Below are 17,888 nucleotides of genomic sequence, written 5' to 3' on the forward strand. Positions count from 1 at the left end.
ATAGCACAGTCCTTTGTTGGAGACTTGAAGGTCACTTAGGATTCTTAATAATCTTCATCCCTATGTGTCAAAGCCAGCCCAACCAAGGCACTTAAGGCACCAAGTTTAGTGAAAACTTTTGTCGCTTGTTGTCAAGGCGCCGCAGCAAATGTGTAGTCTAAAGCCTAGCTCCTCACCGACCATTCTGGTGAGCTTATACCGCTTTGTAGGTAGGGAGTGAATTGTATGTATATCAAGATATGCTAGATTGAAGTGTCTAAATATCACAATTAATGGTAATAATAATAATAAAAGTATTATTATAACAATAGTAATAAGATAATAAAACAAGTAAAGTAAAATAAATAATAAAAAACTTCGGTCCTTAATAGTAGAGTCACAAGTAATTGATGGTGAAGAAGATCTAATTCTTCCATCTAACTTTTGGTCAGACACAGAATGTTGTGACCGCTAAGGTATTCAATGTAGTGAATATAAATGTGTCAGTCAGATTAAAATAATCGATCAAAGTATTATTTGGAAACTTCAGGTTTCACATTAAATCCTTGCTGATTTGAAACATTTGATGTTCCGGGAAATGAGGGATTAGAAAAACTAAGTGTCTGTTGTGACAGATTTTGACCAGCCCTTAGAGTAGTTCAGGTCTTGCAAGATTTTTCTTCAAATTTAAAACATTGTTTGTAAGATCAAAATTGTTGTTATGTTCTAGCACCTGTATAGCATGTTTATTGTCATAACTTACAAATGTGTGGATACAGGGAAAGTCATATCGGATTCAGACGAAGAGGATATCATAATAGCAACTGCAGGTGCTACTGCCACATTCGCGTCTCAGTATTATCTATACCATATAAGTAAAACTTCTTGTCATGATTCAGCACTTAGTGGTGCAACATATGTGGATGAAGTGCTTAATGGTCACGATAAGCGTTGTCAAGAGAACTTTCGCATGGAAAAACATGTCTTCTTGCGGTTATGTGGTATTCTATATATGAAAAGTCTACTTACCGACACTGATGGGGTAAGGCTTGAAGAACAACTAGCAATGTTTATGCTTACAGTTGGTCATAACGAAAGGAATCAAATCATTCAAGAACGTTTTCAACATTCTAGGGAAACAATTAGTCGCCACTTCAACAATGTTTTGGATGCAATTGTGGCATTATCTGGAGATTTTTTTCCAACTTGCTGGGTCCAGTACACCTCTTGAAATTCTTGAAGATGATAGGTTTTATCCATATTTTAAGGTATTATTTATGTACGATTGTTTTATTATTTAAATTGGTCGAGTCTGAATAAAGTCTAACAATAGCTCAAATTTTTTTCACTAGGATTGTGTTGGAGCCATTGATGGAGCACATATCCCCGCATTGGTTGGTTCAAAGGAGAGAGGTCCTTTTATAAATAGGAAAGACATTGTTACACAAAATGTTTTGGTGGCATGTTCATTTGACTTGCAGTTTCAGTATGTACTTGCTGGTTGGGAAGGTAGTTATATTACACTTATATTTGTTTATCATTGAATCTAAATTTTCTTTCAAAGCTAACAAATAGTTTTTTTGCTTTTCTAATTAATGTAGGTAAATATTATGTTGTGGACGCCGGGTATGCCAATACACCAAGTTTTATTGCTCCATTTTGTGGCACTCGCTATCACTTGAAAGAATATGGTGTCTTGAAACCTACAAATAGCAAAGAATTGTTCAATCTGCGACATTCATCGTTGATGAATGCTGTTGAGTGTATCATTGGTATCTTAAAGAAACGTTTTCCTATTTTGACCATTGCTCCTCCATATCCATTTGAAACACAAGTGAAGATAGTGATAGCATGTTGCATTCTACACAATCACATACGAAGAGAGAAAATGTATGATTTAATTTTTAACTTGGAAGATTTTGAAGGCCAACAAGAATATGAAGTAGTGCATAACAATGGGGGTGTGGAAAATATTAGTAGAGAAAGAATGCGGAAAATGGCAGCAGAGTTTAGAAAATCAATTGCTGATGCAATGTGGAGTGATTATGAAAGTTCAAAATGATGTAGTACTTATAGAGTTTTATTTTAATTTGTTTGTTTAATATATATAAAGAATGTAATAGCGATACTTATTTTGAATGACTTATACCAAGTGCTTTTGCTTGTTTAGATTTATATTTATTTGGACTTTTCTTATCCTGTGCATTTCATTTCATATTTATTTGAAGTATCACGTAAAGTGAAGAAATAATAACTTACTGCTAATATGTTGTTCATGATAAACAAATTACAATGTTAACCAAACACAGGACAAGTTAAAACTGTGACAGAATAATTGAGGACCAAATAACTTCCAGATTAATCATCTTTATGTAGAGCCTAAAAAGGTAGAACTAAGAATTAAAGGATATCTACATTGATTGTGTTGCTCATAATTCAAACAAACACCGCGATGGATCAAGCTATATGCGTATGTTTAAAGTTCATAGTTTATACTTAATATTCGGCAAGCTGCATGCAGCTGGTCTTCTGTGTGCGTGCAACCAAGAAAGAAGCAAAGCAAATTGAGATTAGTGTAGACTAGTAGCTAAAACATACGATACTACACTATTTTGGGTCAGTTTGTATTTTGGCCTGTCCAATGCAAACTAACCAACTGTCAAGCGGCACAACATTGTGGGCTTTTCAAAACTCTATTGACATATGAGTATATTACACCGTTTAAGGCCTTACTCCTTATCTTTATATATATATAATAGCAGTCCCTTTTAGAGCGCAGTGAAGGTGTCCACGTCGACAGGGGGATTACGAGAAAGGGGGAGAAAAAAACTGCGAAACTAAAGAGTCCCACAAAATTTAACCCCACCGAAACTATATTTTGGGTTTACACCCTCTCTTCCCTTTCGTCTCCAAACCCTTATGTTCGTCCGACAATTCGTCAAAGATATATACAAGATATAAAACCCCACAAAACCCCATGAATTCTCCCTCTCTCAAGGCCTCGACTATGCTATCTTCACTATCTCTTTCAAGGTAACTTTAACGCACTACATCGACTTGCCGAATTGACATCTCTACATTTGTGCAAAGCAAAATCTAAGCAACTCTTATGGTTTTCAATGTCTCATATATTCCCTTTGAAAGCCTCATCCCACAAACTCCAACTCTTGAAGTTTTCGGACGATTCTTACTCTCATAATTTGAAACTGTGTCCCTCTTCCTTCGAGTCCGTCAAAGTCCACAAAGCTCTCAATATGGACAATTGTTTTGATTGCGTGTCAGCCGCATTGTTACCTTTTATTGTCATGATTGCTTTCCTTTGTTATTTTAGGAAAATCAATGTTCTTCGTATGATGGAGAGGATGTATAAGGTTAGGATGTATGTCTTTCAATTTCATATTTTAGATATTAAGAGCAGAAAACTCAATGCAGAAGTATGTGGAAATCGTTGTGCATCTTGAATCATATTTTCTTTTTACACTTTTCAAGCTACCTTTGTGACTAGAAGTGTTTTGAGCTTTCAAAATTTAGAATTCCATATGGCATTTGAGGTCATTCCTAGGTGTCACAAGAAATTGCTTTCTGAGCGAAAAGAATTTGGAATAACCGGCTACCTAAACACAAAATTTATAAGCTTCATATGTGAATTCAAAACTTGCCCCTCGAATCCAAGGGCCAAGATCCATTTGGTTCGTACTCTCCAACAATAATTTTATTCATTTGCGTGGATGCTCTAAGGCATCCGACAACTAGGACTTATTCAACATCTTGAATTGACTGAGATTTGTTGCAGATGAAGAAAAAGTGCAAAATGCGACGAAAAGAGGCTCTGATCCTGAAAGAATGGTAGAGTTAGAGTTCTTTAACAAAGAGAGACCGATGTTTGACCTAGACGATCTATTAAGGGCTTCAGCAGAAATGATGGGGAAAGGAAAGATGGGAAGCACATACAAAGTTACAATAGACTCGGGTCCCATTGTCGTAGTTAAAAGGTTCAAGGAGATGAGTGACTTGGACAAGAAGGAATTCGTTAAGTATTTTCTATTTCCTTTTGTTGTGCATTACTTGCTTAATATGTCATTTCTGTACTTGGTAATTTAATTAATTAAATGTGTCTTTGAAGCCTGATTCAAAGTTATTTTGAATTGATGTTATTTGGTTAGGAATTCATGAATTGAAGATGCTATGCTATATGCTTCCCCATAACTTACATATGTGAATAGAGATTAGAACTGACTTTGGAAGTAAAACACAATTAAGGTTTGTCCATCATCATTGAAATTGTATCTACGGTTAGTTGATTAAGTTGCATTGTAGATCTCAAGTTGTCATGTTAGGCTTTAAGTGGTGGTGCTCCCTGAATCCCCATGGAGCAAGTATATGCCTTTATTTGATTGTAATTGGTTTCTTCTCGCTTCATTGGTTTTATTCATTGTAATTGGGTGTATGCTAGAACAAAACCAATTACCTCTATTTTATGATGTACATTCTAGGAACCAAATCGTGTGGGCAAGTAAAGAGCACACTGGATGTGGCTCACTTTCTAGATGGGCTCTTGGCCCTCAATTATACAAATATGGTAATTTCCTTTGACCTTTTGGAACGCTGAAGTTAACTTAAGTGCAACCAAGTAACTGCAGGCGATCTTAACGAGTCTATCTGAAGGAAGGCGGCCGAGTGGAGCTCTCGGTCTGTTATTGTTTATGATTTGTCTACTTCCTTTCACTTTGTGTAATATCTTTTTATTATATGTCATTTCTGTACATCTTTGGTAAATTATTTTTGTGTTTGAATCTGATTCAAGTTATTTTTGGATTGCGTTGTGTGGTTAGGAATCTGTAAACTAAACATGCTATGCTATATCCTTCCCCATAACTTAGATACCAGACCGGGACTAACCCAATGCATTGTGAATAGAGATTAGACTATTGACATGTAAGTAGAAGGGTCTGAAATTATTGAACATTCAAGCACTAAACTCGATCCTTTTTAATCTACATTTTGTCCATCTTTCCATGTGCTTAAACTTTATGGTTTTATCTGTTCTTTGAAGTCAAGAAACTTATGTTATAGTGCATGCAGCCAAACACTCTTTGGAAGTAACATTATTGTTGTAACACTGGTTGATTTTTTCTATGTTTCATTGGTTTTTTATTGTTGATTGTTTTTTAAGAAGCAACCAAACACTGAAAATATTGAAATCAAATTGAGGATGAGCTCATGTTCTTAGATTTATGAAGGAGGCTGAAGATCCCTGTGTTCATGTATGTGTGGTGGTTTGACCAAGAAGAGAAGGTAAGGAAAGGTTTGTATAATTCCATTGTAACATATGTTTCTGCTATAGTATAATATAAGGTTAATCAAACACATAAATGCTTAATAACGTTTTCACAGATTCCACTGTACCCAACAAAGTTTTCTTAGACTTTCTTATATACCGAGCACAAAACCGGTTGCAAGTTGGTTGAATTGAATCTTAATTTTGACTTTTCGTGGAGGCGAGACAAAAGCTTCTGTTATCCCCTGTTGTCAAAGACCCTCCGATTGTACGGTCTGTCCTTCCCCAATTTATTATATATCTAGATCCCTAAGAGTTGTGTTATTAGATGTTTTCAAGGTTTCTTTTGGGTTTATCCACGACGTATTGGTCCAATTGATGCATCATCGGAGATGTTCAATTAAGCAAGCCGCATGATTTTGACATTATTTAATCGGAGTTATAATACTTTCGTCTATTGTGCCAAATTGTGTCTACACCCCCTGCTGCATTAGAAAGTCTATCGTTGCAGTTTCTTAACTTGAGGTACATAAAATTGAACACATAGCTCTCCGAGATTGCATCCCCCGAATAAAGATGCATGTCTCCTAATGTGGAAACTCTTGCTGAAGAAGTAAATAAGGTAAAGCCCAAACACTTTAGTATTAGTATGTTGTATGATTTTTGGACCTATAGTTTGCAGTTCAGTTGTCTAACCAACATATCTTAACCCGTGCTCATTTTACCTAGAAATGTACCTTTACGTGGCGTCATATTTACTCACATTACGTAATCATCTAACACTGCAAGTTTTTATGCAATTTGACATTTAAAATTTATTAAAGCTGTGTTTAAAACAAGTTGTGAATAGTTGCATCTCCTTGGTAGTTTTCTTTTGTTTATATTCACTTTGCTCTGTCCTAAGGTCCTATCAAAATGTCCTCCAAACTCCATGTTCATGAAGGTTGAAACTCTCCTTCATTCCATTGAGAAATCTCAACTCCTAAAAACACGTGGTCAGGGCGGACTCCGGTATGTAGAGGATGCAGACTGGGTGATATTAAATATGTAGTAAGATTCTCAAAGTAATATTAACTCTAAGTCATTGGTTGCAAATGTAGGTTAAGAGACTTGGAAGGCATTAGAATTGCGAAGTTATAACTGTTTATTCTTATTTCCCCTTTGTTTTTGACTAATATTATCTAGGAAATGCCAATGCTCAATTCGGACAAGATAGAAGAGTACCAGGATACAAAGTTAGCGTTACAGACCATGCATCCCCTGAAGGTGATTGAGGCTCAAGGTGTCCTTGAAAGCATAAATGGACTAAAACTATTCGAAATTTTACTCAAGAATGTTGTGGTCTTGGAAGAAAATTCATGTTTTTACACGCCCAAGGAAAATTTACCCAGTGGAGAGAGGAGACTGATGAAGCATAGTGACAAATTACTGGAACTTCCCCGAGCAGTCTCTATGTAGGTATTGCTGTCCATTTTATCATATGTTATTAGAGACTTTTAGAGCTATCTATGCTAGGTATATAGTTCTAATAGATAATGGGGAGCGAACTCTGAAGATTGGATCCTTTTTTGATAAGAAAGACCATACATCCATTTTCCAAACAATCATATTTCAAGCATAAGGTTGTAATATTTGGTAAATTGAGTTCACCCATCAAATATCACAACATAAACTGGAGACTATGTATTTATAAAATGATGGAACAAACATGTCAGGTTTCTTAAAAAGTTACATAATAACTTTGGAAAAAAAAACTGTGAATAATTTACATAGGATATTAATGGTCGGCTATGCCATCAAAACTATTAAGAATGAGTTCTGAGAACTCTACAAGTCTAGAGAGAAAGCTGGTCACATAAAGTCCACATCTTCCTTCTGTTGCTCCAAAACAATAATGGTGGCAAAGGGCAAGCCTATAGGCTGCAGATCTCAAATTTCTTTACCAACACAAATATTTTCACAGTTCCTTTGCTTCCCATGCTTCCCTCCCATTGTTCTCTCCCCAACCGAAGCGGCAAAGTGTAGACTCACAAAAAGCCTCTCAGAAGTTGGTCAAGATAGTGCTACAAATCAAAACCATCAAAACCATTTGACACAATAAAATAATTTATCTGCCTACACTTTTTGCGATATTACGATAATATTGGTGGCGTAACAGTCACTATTTTACTCACCTTCTCCTGAAAAATCCGGTGGTGACAAAACCTATAGGCCACCGGTAAGACTCCTGTGTCATTGGGGTCTTTGGGTTTCGAAGCTCCCACTTTCCAGAAGATTGCGGTGTATGGTATGAGCCAAGCAAGGACTGTGGAATTTGAAGTCGTTCTTCCTGTACATCGATGCATATTTTACATAGAGTATTCATTAATCAAGCACAGAAGGCACATTCTAAGATCAACAATGCCTCACCATAAACCACAAGAAATTTATCTACCCACCAAAGTCCATCTTCCTAGAAAAATAAATAAACAAGGGGCTATATTTTAGTTGACTTTTGCTTAGGTGTGTTTGTTTGTTTTGGATAGTACATATCAAAATCTTTTTTAGGCGTGTTTGTTTATTTTGGCGCAAAGCAATATTCAATCCACTTGATTAATTTTAGTTGACTTTTGCTTAGTTAGAAACTAATACTTATATCTAAGAAAAAGAAAATACAGAGACGACCCGAGTAGTATATTTGACATGATAAAGTGTCCAACTGTAGTATATTACTATATTTAAATGCCAAAGTATTCATAAGAGAAACACCCAATATTCTACACGACTTTTGGATTAGTTTGTTGTTTCTAAATCAGTTTGCAGTGGTAGTGGGTATGTTTTTTGCATTTGATGAATTTGATTTTTTTTTCACTTGAATCCAAGCCGCAAAGATATGATATTACAAACCATATAGGAGACGCAAAAATACATAAAAGCTTAACCCTTTATTTCTAGCTTGGCAATTGAAGAAACTCTAGGCCATAATCTATAGTAGAATATGCTATTTCATTAATATACCGTAGGCAAGTTATGTTTAATCATGTATTATTAATCTTTTGCTCTTTCAAATTATTAAGAAATTTACATATTTGTTAGTAGATAATAGTGATCTCTATGATGCAGGTTGTTCAGCGGATCCACTATGGATTTGGCTATGGAAAGTGTGGTCACTGTAATGAGCAAATGGTCATTCAAGTGTGTTGGATTTCAAGATGTTTAGATTGTTACCTTTTCTACTAAATGTATCAACTATCAAGTAGTGCAGCATTCCAGCCAAGAGATCGAGAAAATCTAATTTGCAAGCAGGCAACTCCAAGTACTAATTATTTAGGTACACTATTTTTATCTCAAATTTTTGTTACCATGTACCTTTCACAATGATCTTATTTTCTGTTTCTCATGGTTCTTCTACAACTTGAAATTATCGAAAGATTATGTAATAGCTAATACCAGATGAGTAGTCGATGATTAGCCTATAACATGGATGATATTTAGAAGGACTTCATCCATAGAGGGGATAGTCTCTCGGTGAGGATGTTTATATTGGATAGTACCAAAGGGGATTTTTTTTAAGGGTTATTTCAGTGTCTTATGTTGTTGGGTCTCCTAATTAATTATAGGATCATACTTAGAGAAGAAGTCACCGTTCGAAGCTTTTTGACAATTCTTCTGGGAAATTAAACTGTTTCTACTTGGTTTATTGGAAAGATTGTTGATAGTGACCCTGATGACTAAACATTTGTGTACTATGCTGATTATGGTGGTCATGGAGTGCTTGGTTAGTATTAAAATAAAATCTTTGATAAAACAGGTGGGAAAGAATAGGTGAATGGTCTTGACCACGTAAAATGAATTGACTTGGATCCAGTTTTCCTACTCTTTTACGGCTGGTGATTTCCTATTTCAGTCGCGTTGAGCCGTTCTATTTTTAAACTTGAAACTACTAACTAAATGATTAAATGGTGTAAACCAATTTAAATTGTTTTAAAGTATTGTTTTACTAATAGAATAAAAGATAAAATGGTGTAAATATGACTTCTCTATGGGTTTGGATTTAATTTGTAGAAGGGATTATTTCTTAGTATGCAGTTGGGAATTTGTTGTAACAAAATACCAGGAAAGCTTGGAAATATTTCTATTAGAAGATGATGTCACGCGAGGTAGAAGAGTAAGAACACAAGTTAATACTGATCATGAAACTATATCAAATGGATTAAAGCGCATCAAAATTTTTGCTTGACAATATGCAACGATGCACATGATCTGCCAAGGTGCTCAAAACTGACACCTAATAAAGATACAGAGAGTGTGAGACTTTCTGTAGGACCTCTATTTAAGCATAGTCTAAGTATAAAATGCAGTTATAGAGAAGCTATGATAGAAGAACATATATGTGATGAATTGGCTACATCTTTTTTTTTTTTTTTTTTAAATTTTAGCATCCAGTACAATATGATTCTTCTTATTGGTGACCAAGCTTAATTACTTATATATTTGAGTTGACTTCATTATTGTTGATTGTTATATACTAAAAGAAAAAACCTCCTTCAACATTCCTACTTATAGGGCCTCACAACTTCCCAAATAGCGGACAGGGGCATGCGTCCAATGAACCCTTCCAAGGATCCTTCAAACCAAAAGAATTTTTCTTTTGTTCCAGTCCAAAGATGGGTTGGACTAACCTTCAACCTCCCCACTGGAGTTCACGTACTACTTCAACTTCTTGCGGGTTTTTGTTTTCCGCTTCTGATTTTTCTCGCATGTGTTAATCCATCTTAATCCGTTCAGTAATTATCTTTTCCGTCATAGTTGTGCATGACATTGCTCCTATTTCTACTTATGTATTACTCATTGCAGGTTATTCATTTGTCTCTATGAGAAGGTGTTGCTGCATTTGGACCCATGAGAGGAAGAATTCAATGAGAAGAATTCCACGAAAGTAGTCAAGCTCCTCTAACTAAAATAAATCACCTTCAACGACTTCACCTTTGTCTTCTCTTAACACATTGCTACCTATTCGAATTAGTTTACTATACACTTAGCAAGAATATAGTAGGATCACTTATTTTACTTTTGTGAGTTTTTTCTCATAAGCTGTGCAACTCCTAAGCACTATGTAATTAACTCCTAATCTCTTCACTCTTTCATATGATGATTTAATTTGGAGCATCTATCTCAAATGAGTACGTGGGCCAGTTACATATCCATCAATTACCATTAACTGTGCAACTCCTAAGCACTATGTAATTAACTCCTAATCTCTTCACTCTTTCATATGATGATTTAATTTGGAGCATCTATCTCAAATGAGAGTACGTGGGCCGAGTTACATATCCATCAATTCCATTAACGGCCTCTCTATACCTGTAAGTGTACATGTGTAAGTGTAACTGTATTAACTTATAGAGTTTCATGTACTCCTCGAGATGATGGAAAATGGTTCTTAAGAGTTAAGAGGTTTACTTCCAACTGCTTTGTATTTGACGTATCTATCACTTAACACTCCCCATCCGACGTCTTGGATTCACATTCTCTGTTAGAGAAATCCAACAGGTAAGCATTCTCCTTGCTTTTGCTTCCCTTAGCTTAATTGGATAGCCCTACACACCTGTCCAGCCATGTTCTTTTTGGTGCATGTGCGTATTTGTGTCATGGCTATTTTTCAGTTGCTAACTTCCATGCACAGGGCATAACATTGGATGCCATGCACACTCCAAAGCATATAGACACTTTGTAATAGCATAAATGGCGGACTGATGTTCTTGAGAAAATTTCAAAACTTTTGCAATTGTTATTAAGAACTCTGTATGGTAAGGGTAGTGGTATCCTAAAATTGTTGCTATACCATTCGGATCATGAATTGCTTTTGGCAGCTTCAAATGCTCTTTGGGGGCTAAAGGCTAAAAAAATGTGTGCGCATATTGGTAGGCAAATTCATACCATTCACGGGCGTAAAACCTGACATATTCACATAAACTAATTATTGATTATTATTTAACATTTAAAATGGTCAATTGTCTTGCATATTATGCTTCCGAAAGTGTCCTAGAGTGGATTTTTAGCTCAATGGAAGAGCATTTGAGTGTGTATATACATCTCAAGAGATGGTGGTTCAAATCCACCAAGGTCCTATCCATAATTATTTTTTTTTTTAATGAAATTAGGACTTTCCTTGCTTTAGAGTTGACTCCACTATTTTACTATGTTATTATTTTGAGTTGCATTCTAATGTAAACTCATGCTCCCCGTGATCTGTCTCAATTGGTCTAGATTTTACACGAAACTTACAAAATTCATCATTGCTATTTGGTGGATTTATTATCTAACTTTGATGAAAAGATGCAACTATGTATATTGTAAAAATTATCCAGTTTAACCATTAAAAAAATGTAATACCGTTAATTTTTAGTTATATTCTTAGCATTTAATTACAATTTTTTTTAATATAAAAATGCAGTTAGAAATCTTTGATGATCCCACGTAGTGAATTATGTATAATTTTATTTTATTTTATTTATGCCATGTTTGTAAAGACACTACAGAAGGATTAATAGAAGTTAGATAATTAACGGAAAATCAAAAACTCGATGTAAATGTCTTGAGCTAATCTCAAAGAATAATTAATTGGAAATCGGAAACTAGATACAAATGTATTGAACTAACCCCAAAGAATAAGTAACCGAAAATTGGAAACGGGATGCAAATGCATCGAACTAACCTCAAAGAATAATTAACATTAAATCAGAAACTGAAGCAACCGTATTGAATTAACATCAAAGAATAATTAACGGGAAATCGGAAACTAGATTCAAATGCATTGAACGAATATCAAAAAATAATTAACGAAAAATCAGGAAGTGGATGCAAATGCATTGAACTAACATCAAAAAATAATTAATAAGGAATCGGAAACTGGATGCAACTACATTGAACTAACCTTAAAAAATAATAAACATAAAATCTGAAACTAAACTAACCTTAAATAATAACTAACGGAAATCAGGGAAGTGGATGCAAATGCATTGAACTAACCATGAAAGAATAATTAATAGGAAATCAAAACTCAAATGCATCAAATTAACCTAAAAACAATTAACAAAAATAACCTCACCGTAAAACTCAAATGCATAGAACTAACCTTAAAGAATAATTAACGGGAAATCGAAAACGTACTGGATGCAAATGCATTGAACGAACCTCAAAGAATAATTAACGGGAAATTAGAAACTGGATGCAAATGCATTGAACTAACCTAATATAATTTATTAACAGGAACTCGGAAACTGGATGCAACTGTATTGAACTAATCTCAAAATATAATTAACGGACAATCGGAAACTAAATGCCAATATATCAAACTATAAACTCAAAGAATAACTAACGAAAAATAGGAAACTGGATGCAACCACATTGAAGTAACCTCAAAGAATAATAAATGGAAACTAACCTTAAAGAATAATTTATGAGAAATCGAACATTGGATGCAAATGCATTGAACTAATTAAAAAGAACAATTAATGAGAAATCAGAAACAAAATGCAAATGCATAAAACTAATCTCAAAGAATAATTAATGAGAAAATTGAAAATTGTGTGCAAATGCAACGAAATAACCTTAAGGAATAATAAACAGAAAATCAGAAACTAAAACCTCAAAGAATTAATTAACGTCACGATTTTGAATTTATCATTTTGCATTCACAGATATACTTACAAGCTCTATCAGCTCACTTAGCAATTTGCATATCATACTTTATATTTCCACCAGACCCTTAAGTCAGGTCGAAATAATCTAATGCTTTTATATCACGCGCACCCGTTCGTTGGACGGGTTCGAAAACTTGTTATATATAACTCTCTTCCCTTGCAAAAAGAAAATTTGGTTGAGTTCAAAAGTATGCTTTACCAAAAAACTTTAGTTAGTTGTTACACGTGAGTTCTTTGCATCATGTTGTGTGACTTGTGTCAAACACTTTCAGGCCTTTAGCTAATAGCTAATATATATTAAATCCCAAATAACAAACTGCAATAATACTTCATCTTTTGCTGAATGTCACTTGACTGATATTCTTGTGCATACAAGCTGGGGATACAAAGAGATAACGTAGTCGATGTAGCTACTAGCTAATACATTACAATCTTCACACCAAAGCGCTTTTCTGCAAAGGAGACGAGATGCTTCATCTCACTGTCATCTATAAATCCATTACCATTTGCATCAGCTGATTTTACACCACGCCAGCTCTTCCATGTGGTGAACCACCCTCCAACGCTTTTCAGGGCGTCTCTGAGTTCATCTTTGCTTATACGCCCATCTCCATCATGGTCAAATTGCTTTAACCACTGCTTAAATTCCTCAATAGTCATCTCACTCTTGCAGTTATTTGTGGAGATGCTACGTGTGTAACAATTGTTCTTGAAGGCCATCACAGATAACACTCAATACTCACAACTGATTACAAGTAGTACTGCTACTGAAAAACAACCAAGCAAACTCTCTATTTTCCTGTACTCTAATTAAGACTTGGAGGTACACCTTATATATCGTGCGATCACTTCTCCTGTTGTTCTTCATGGCCTACTTCTTTCTTTCTTTATTTCCTCACTTCACTTTATTTGTTCCCTCTTATCAAGAAAGAATCAAGTTCAAAGTGATCCTCACGAGTTTCACGTACTAGTAGAGTGGATCGATATTTTGTTGCTAAGACTTTTAAAAATAAGTTGAACAAATCAATAATTTTTTTTTTCTTCGATAAATCACCTTTGTATTCATAAATTGGTCTGAAGAATATTACAACAAGAACAATTCAACCGAGAGAAAATACATGATTTAAAGCAAATAAATAACAATATTATACACTTGTGAGGGACATATATTTTCATCGATATATTTGCGGCACATGTCAATATTATTGATCATATCTTGAGACTAACTTAATAGATCATTACAATAGGTCATTTCAAGAGACATGAGTTACCAAATGGTTATAAAATGAACATTAATACGTGCATCAATGCAATGCTAAATGTCATTAGCTAATGGAGTACCAAAAGAGGGAGAAAATTCTATATATTTTTTTTCCACCCTCAAACAAGATAAGAGAATTCGATGCTTTTTCTCCCCTCTCCATCTTCTCCATTCGCCATCGATCATTCGATCACAAAATTCTAATACGAACTACGAACTGACTTGATTCAAGTTCTTCGGAGAACTGGATAGGGAGTTCAATCATTCAATTCAGTCAACAACATCATTCTCTAAATTCCCTACACATGTAAGGTACGTCCAATTATTATCTTTACATTGGCGCCGTCTGTAGGTCGAATTACTTGGAAATTCATCTACTCAAAGTTCTATTGCTCTAATCAATATTTCTATAAATTTCAATTTCCAAGACCACGAAGCGTGGTGATTGGTGTTCGGAATGAAATCGTCGATGATCAATCAATCAGAAAAGTTAGCTCGCCATGGAGTAATACCGTACATGAAAGATGAGTTTTTATTTTATTTTTTATTGTTATTGTTCGAAGAAATTTAATTCTCTTCCATACAATTACCACTACCGTTCCATATATTGTTCATTGGATTCTTCACGGTAGGTTCACACCTCACAATATTCATGCGCATGCATAAATTGTAGTTTGTGGTCATTCAAACAATTCACCTACTAATCTATATTGTAAACACCTCATCAGACTTGCATGTTTACAATGACTATGAGTTTCAAGATTGGCCAATGGCCAATTGGTTAGAAGTCAACATCACATGCATTCTTTGTTAGTTCGATAAAAGTCCGACCTCCATATGTTCATCACATGAAAGTTATTGGATTCCTTGCTTTTAGTTAGGACATAATAGATACAATGACATAAGGTCTCATGGCTTTGAGCATTTGAGCGACCTTATTTCTTACTCGATCCTCATTCCTTACTCGACCTCATTCCTTGAATGAACACAATGGGTTTTCATGTTCGTTCCCTTACTGCTGGCTGTCTGCGATGTTCTGAACAATTGGGAATCGTTACTAATCTTTCGCAGGAATTGAAGGAGCATTCCATGACGTTATCAGTTATATACTTTGGAGTTATTGCATAGTTATTTATGACATGCATGCCAAAATTTATACATCCTCTATGTGATTAACCTTAGACGTTACAATAAATTGAAGGCAAATCCTTTCAATTTACTTCTCATGACTGTTGGAACATAGCTATTACAATTAATTTCTTACAGTCAAGCTTGCTCGATCAAAAACTGTTGCCATCATTCCCATCAAGTTTGTATACAGGTACTGGACCAAGACGTCCTACTTGCTTCAGACACACACTGATCGACCGGTTTCGATTTCTTGTTTCAACGAACTGTAATATATGATGTCTTACAGCAGGGATAAGAGCAAAAGTTGCTTGTGGTATATGGGCAGGTCATTTGAACTTCAAAAACTTGCAAAGGATGCGATTGATGAATCAGCTAATTGAATATGTTTAAGGGGCTCAAATATAACGGCAAGTTACAGTAAGGGAACCACCAGCTCCAAAAGAGCACCCATTCGCGTGTTACTTACCCCGTACTATGCAAAGTCCAATCGATGTCTAATTTTAAGAGTTCAGTTAAATTATCGACCTTGATTCGATTGTACTACTAAATTCTATGTGTACAGCTCGATCTATAATAGATCGATTACACTCCGTGCCGGGTTAGCTACAACCATCTTTGCATATACAACCCAACCTTTAATTTGAGCTCAAGGCTCGATTTTTTTTGAAATTATTATTTAGTTTGTTCTAATTTCCTTTTGGCATTAGTTCGATCTAGTGCAGATCAATCAAGCTGGGGGCTAGCCATAGCCATCTCCGAACTGGGGCTAGTTATTGCCATATAAACAGGTCAATCAAGCTCCAAAATTGGGGCTAGTTACAATCACGCCAATTCAAGGCTAGCTATCAACTGCGATCTCCAAATCAGGACGCTCACTAGACAGACTCACTCGGGTCATGCGTCCACCTGGGTATAACGCTCACTCGAGCTCAAATGCTACATAGCGTCACCACTTCTCACTAGTTGGGGACCTATACTTCTAGGACTAACTTAGTGTAGAACGCTTACTTAAGCATGAAAGGTCCTTTGACCTACGCTCACTCGAGTAGAACGCTTCCATAAGCGCTAAAATGTCCCTTGATCTACTGGAGCAGATCGCTTACATAAGCGATAAAAGGTCCCTTGACCTACGCTCACTCGAGCAGAACGCTTCCATAAGCGCTAAAAGTCTTTTGACCTACTGGAGCAGATCGCCTACATAAGCGATAAAAGGTCTCTTGACCTACGCTCACTCGAGCAGAACGCTTCCATAAGCGCTAAAAGGTCCCTTGACCTACTGGAGTAGATCGCTTACATAAGCGATAAAAGGTCGTTTGACCTACGCTCACTCGAGCTGAACGCTTCCATAAGCGCTAAAAGGTCCCTTGACCTACTGGAGCAAAACGCTTACATAAGCGATAAAAGGTCCCTTGACCTATGCTCACTCGAGCAGAACGCTTCCATAAGCGCTAAAAGGTCCCTTGACCTACTGGAGCAGAACGCTTACATAAGCGATAAAAGGTCCCTTGACCTACACTCACTCGAGCAGAACGCTTCTATAAGCACTAAAATGTCTCTTGATCTACTGGAGTAGAACGCTTACATAACGATAAAAGGTCCCTCGACCTACACTCACTCGAGTAAAACGCTTACATAAACGCTAAGTGGTCCCTCGACCTATGCTCACTCGAGTAGAACGCTCTCATGAGCTCAAAAATGCTCTCTCGAGCTAAACTTTTCACTAAGTTGAGGACTTATACTTCTAGGACCAACTAAGTGTGAAATACTCACTAGAGTAGAACGCTCACACGAGCTCCAATGCTCTCTCGAGCTACAATCCATTTGGACATTTCCAAGAGACAAGACAAATATAAAACCAGAACACAACTGTTCCACTTGGACATGTGTCAAACTATTTCTCTCGTCAGATCGTTCTTATGAAAGCATGACATAACAAGAGGGGGCTGTGTGAGGGACATATATTGTCATCAATATATTTGCGACACGTGTCAATACCATTGATAATATTTTGAGACTAACTTAGTGGATCGTTACAATTGGTCATCTAAAGAGTCATGAGTTACCAAATGGTTACAAAATAAATATTAATACGTGCATCAATGCAATACTAAATGCCATTAACCAATGGAGCACCAAAGGGGGGAGAGAATTCTATATATTTCATTTCCACTCTCAAACAAGAGAAGAGGATTCGATGCTTCTTCTCCACTCTCCATCTTCTCCATTCGCCATCGATCATTCGATCACCAAATTCTAATACGAACTACGAACTGACTTGATTTCAATTTTCCGGAGAACTGGATACGTAGGCAGTTCGATCATTCGAACTCAGTCACAAGATCATTCTCCCTAAAATTTCTACACATGTAAAGTACGCCCAATTATTATGTTTACAATACTCATGTTTCATGTGAACAAACCCCAACAGCTTCTCCTCCTGTCAACCACCCGCAAATCAATAACTTAAAAAAGGTGATTCCATTGGGCACTCATCAAATTGGATTGGGCAACCCCTCAAAAAAAAAGAAAATTTACAAATTTGCCATATTACAAA

General features: G+C 35.7%; 1 protein-coding gene and 1 long non-coding RNA gene across 8 annotated transcripts; both read left to right on the forward strand.

The window, feature by feature from the left end:
- The first annotated feature begins 3,073 nt into the window (after positions 1–3,073).
- Positions 3,074–10,441, forward strand: LOC147519564 (uncharacterized). Of its 7 annotated transcripts, XM_086591145.1 has the most exons (11): positions 3,074–3,350; positions 3,773–4,008; positions 4,143–4,239; positions 4,473–4,558; positions 5,210–5,274; positions 5,478–5,525; positions 5,805–5,879; positions 6,443–6,711; positions 8,360–8,567; positions 9,803–9,943; positions 10,094–10,441. In XM_086591145.1, exons 7-9 carry the CDS (start codon positions 5,838–5,840, stop codon positions 8,454–8,456), a joined length of 408 nt encoding a protein of 135 aa, XP_086447271.1. In that variant the 5' UTR covers positions 3,074–3,350; positions 3,773–4,008; positions 4,143–4,239; positions 4,473–4,558; positions 5,210–5,274; positions 5,478–5,525; positions 5,805–5,837; the 3' UTR covers positions 8,457–8,567; positions 9,803–9,943; positions 10,094–10,441. The 7 variants fall into 7 exon arrangements, 4 of the variants coding, with proteins under 4 accessions (XP_086447271.1, XP_086447272.1, XP_086447274.1 ...); XR_015212272.1 differs by lacking the exons at positions 5,478–5,525; positions 5,805–5,879 and having other exon boundaries at positions 3,773–4,239; positions 5,210–5,284; XM_086591146.1 differs by lacking the exons at positions 5,478–5,525; positions 5,805–5,879 and having other exon boundaries at positions 3,773–4,239.
- A 3,816-nt stretch (positions 10,442–14,257) lies between these two features.
- On the forward strand, positions 14,258–16,026 carry LOC147519565 (uncharacterized). Its single transcript, XR_015212275.1, has 2 exons — positions 14,258–14,515; positions 14,632–16,026. It is a non-coding gene; the product is annotated as an uncharacterized LOC147519565 (long non-coding RNA).
- The last annotated feature ends 1,862 nt before the right edge of the window (positions 16,027–17,888 follow it).

This window comes from Coptis chinensis, chromosome 2 (assembly GCF_015680905.1).
Source record: "Coptis chinensis isolate HL-2020 chromosome 2, ASM1568090v1, whole genome shotgun sequence".
Taxonomy (NCBI): domain Eukaryota; kingdom Viridiplantae; phylum Streptophyta; class Magnoliopsida; order Ranunculales; family Ranunculaceae; genus Coptis; species Coptis chinensis.

Bases quoted from the DNA above. Each gene is read 5' to 3' on its own strand.
- LOC147519564 (XM_086591145.1), top strand. From the start codon at position 5,838: ATGTCTCCTAATGTGGAAACTCTTGCTGAAGAAGTAAATAAG. The intron at 5,880-6,442 runs GTAAAGCCCAAA...AATATTATCTAG, and splicing joins TTGCTGAAGAAGTAAATAAG to GAAATGCCAATGCTCAATTC. The intron at 6,712-8,359 runs GTAGGTATTGCT...TCTATGATGCAG, and splicing joins CTTCCCCGAGCAGTCTCTAT to GTTGTTCAGCGGATCCACTA.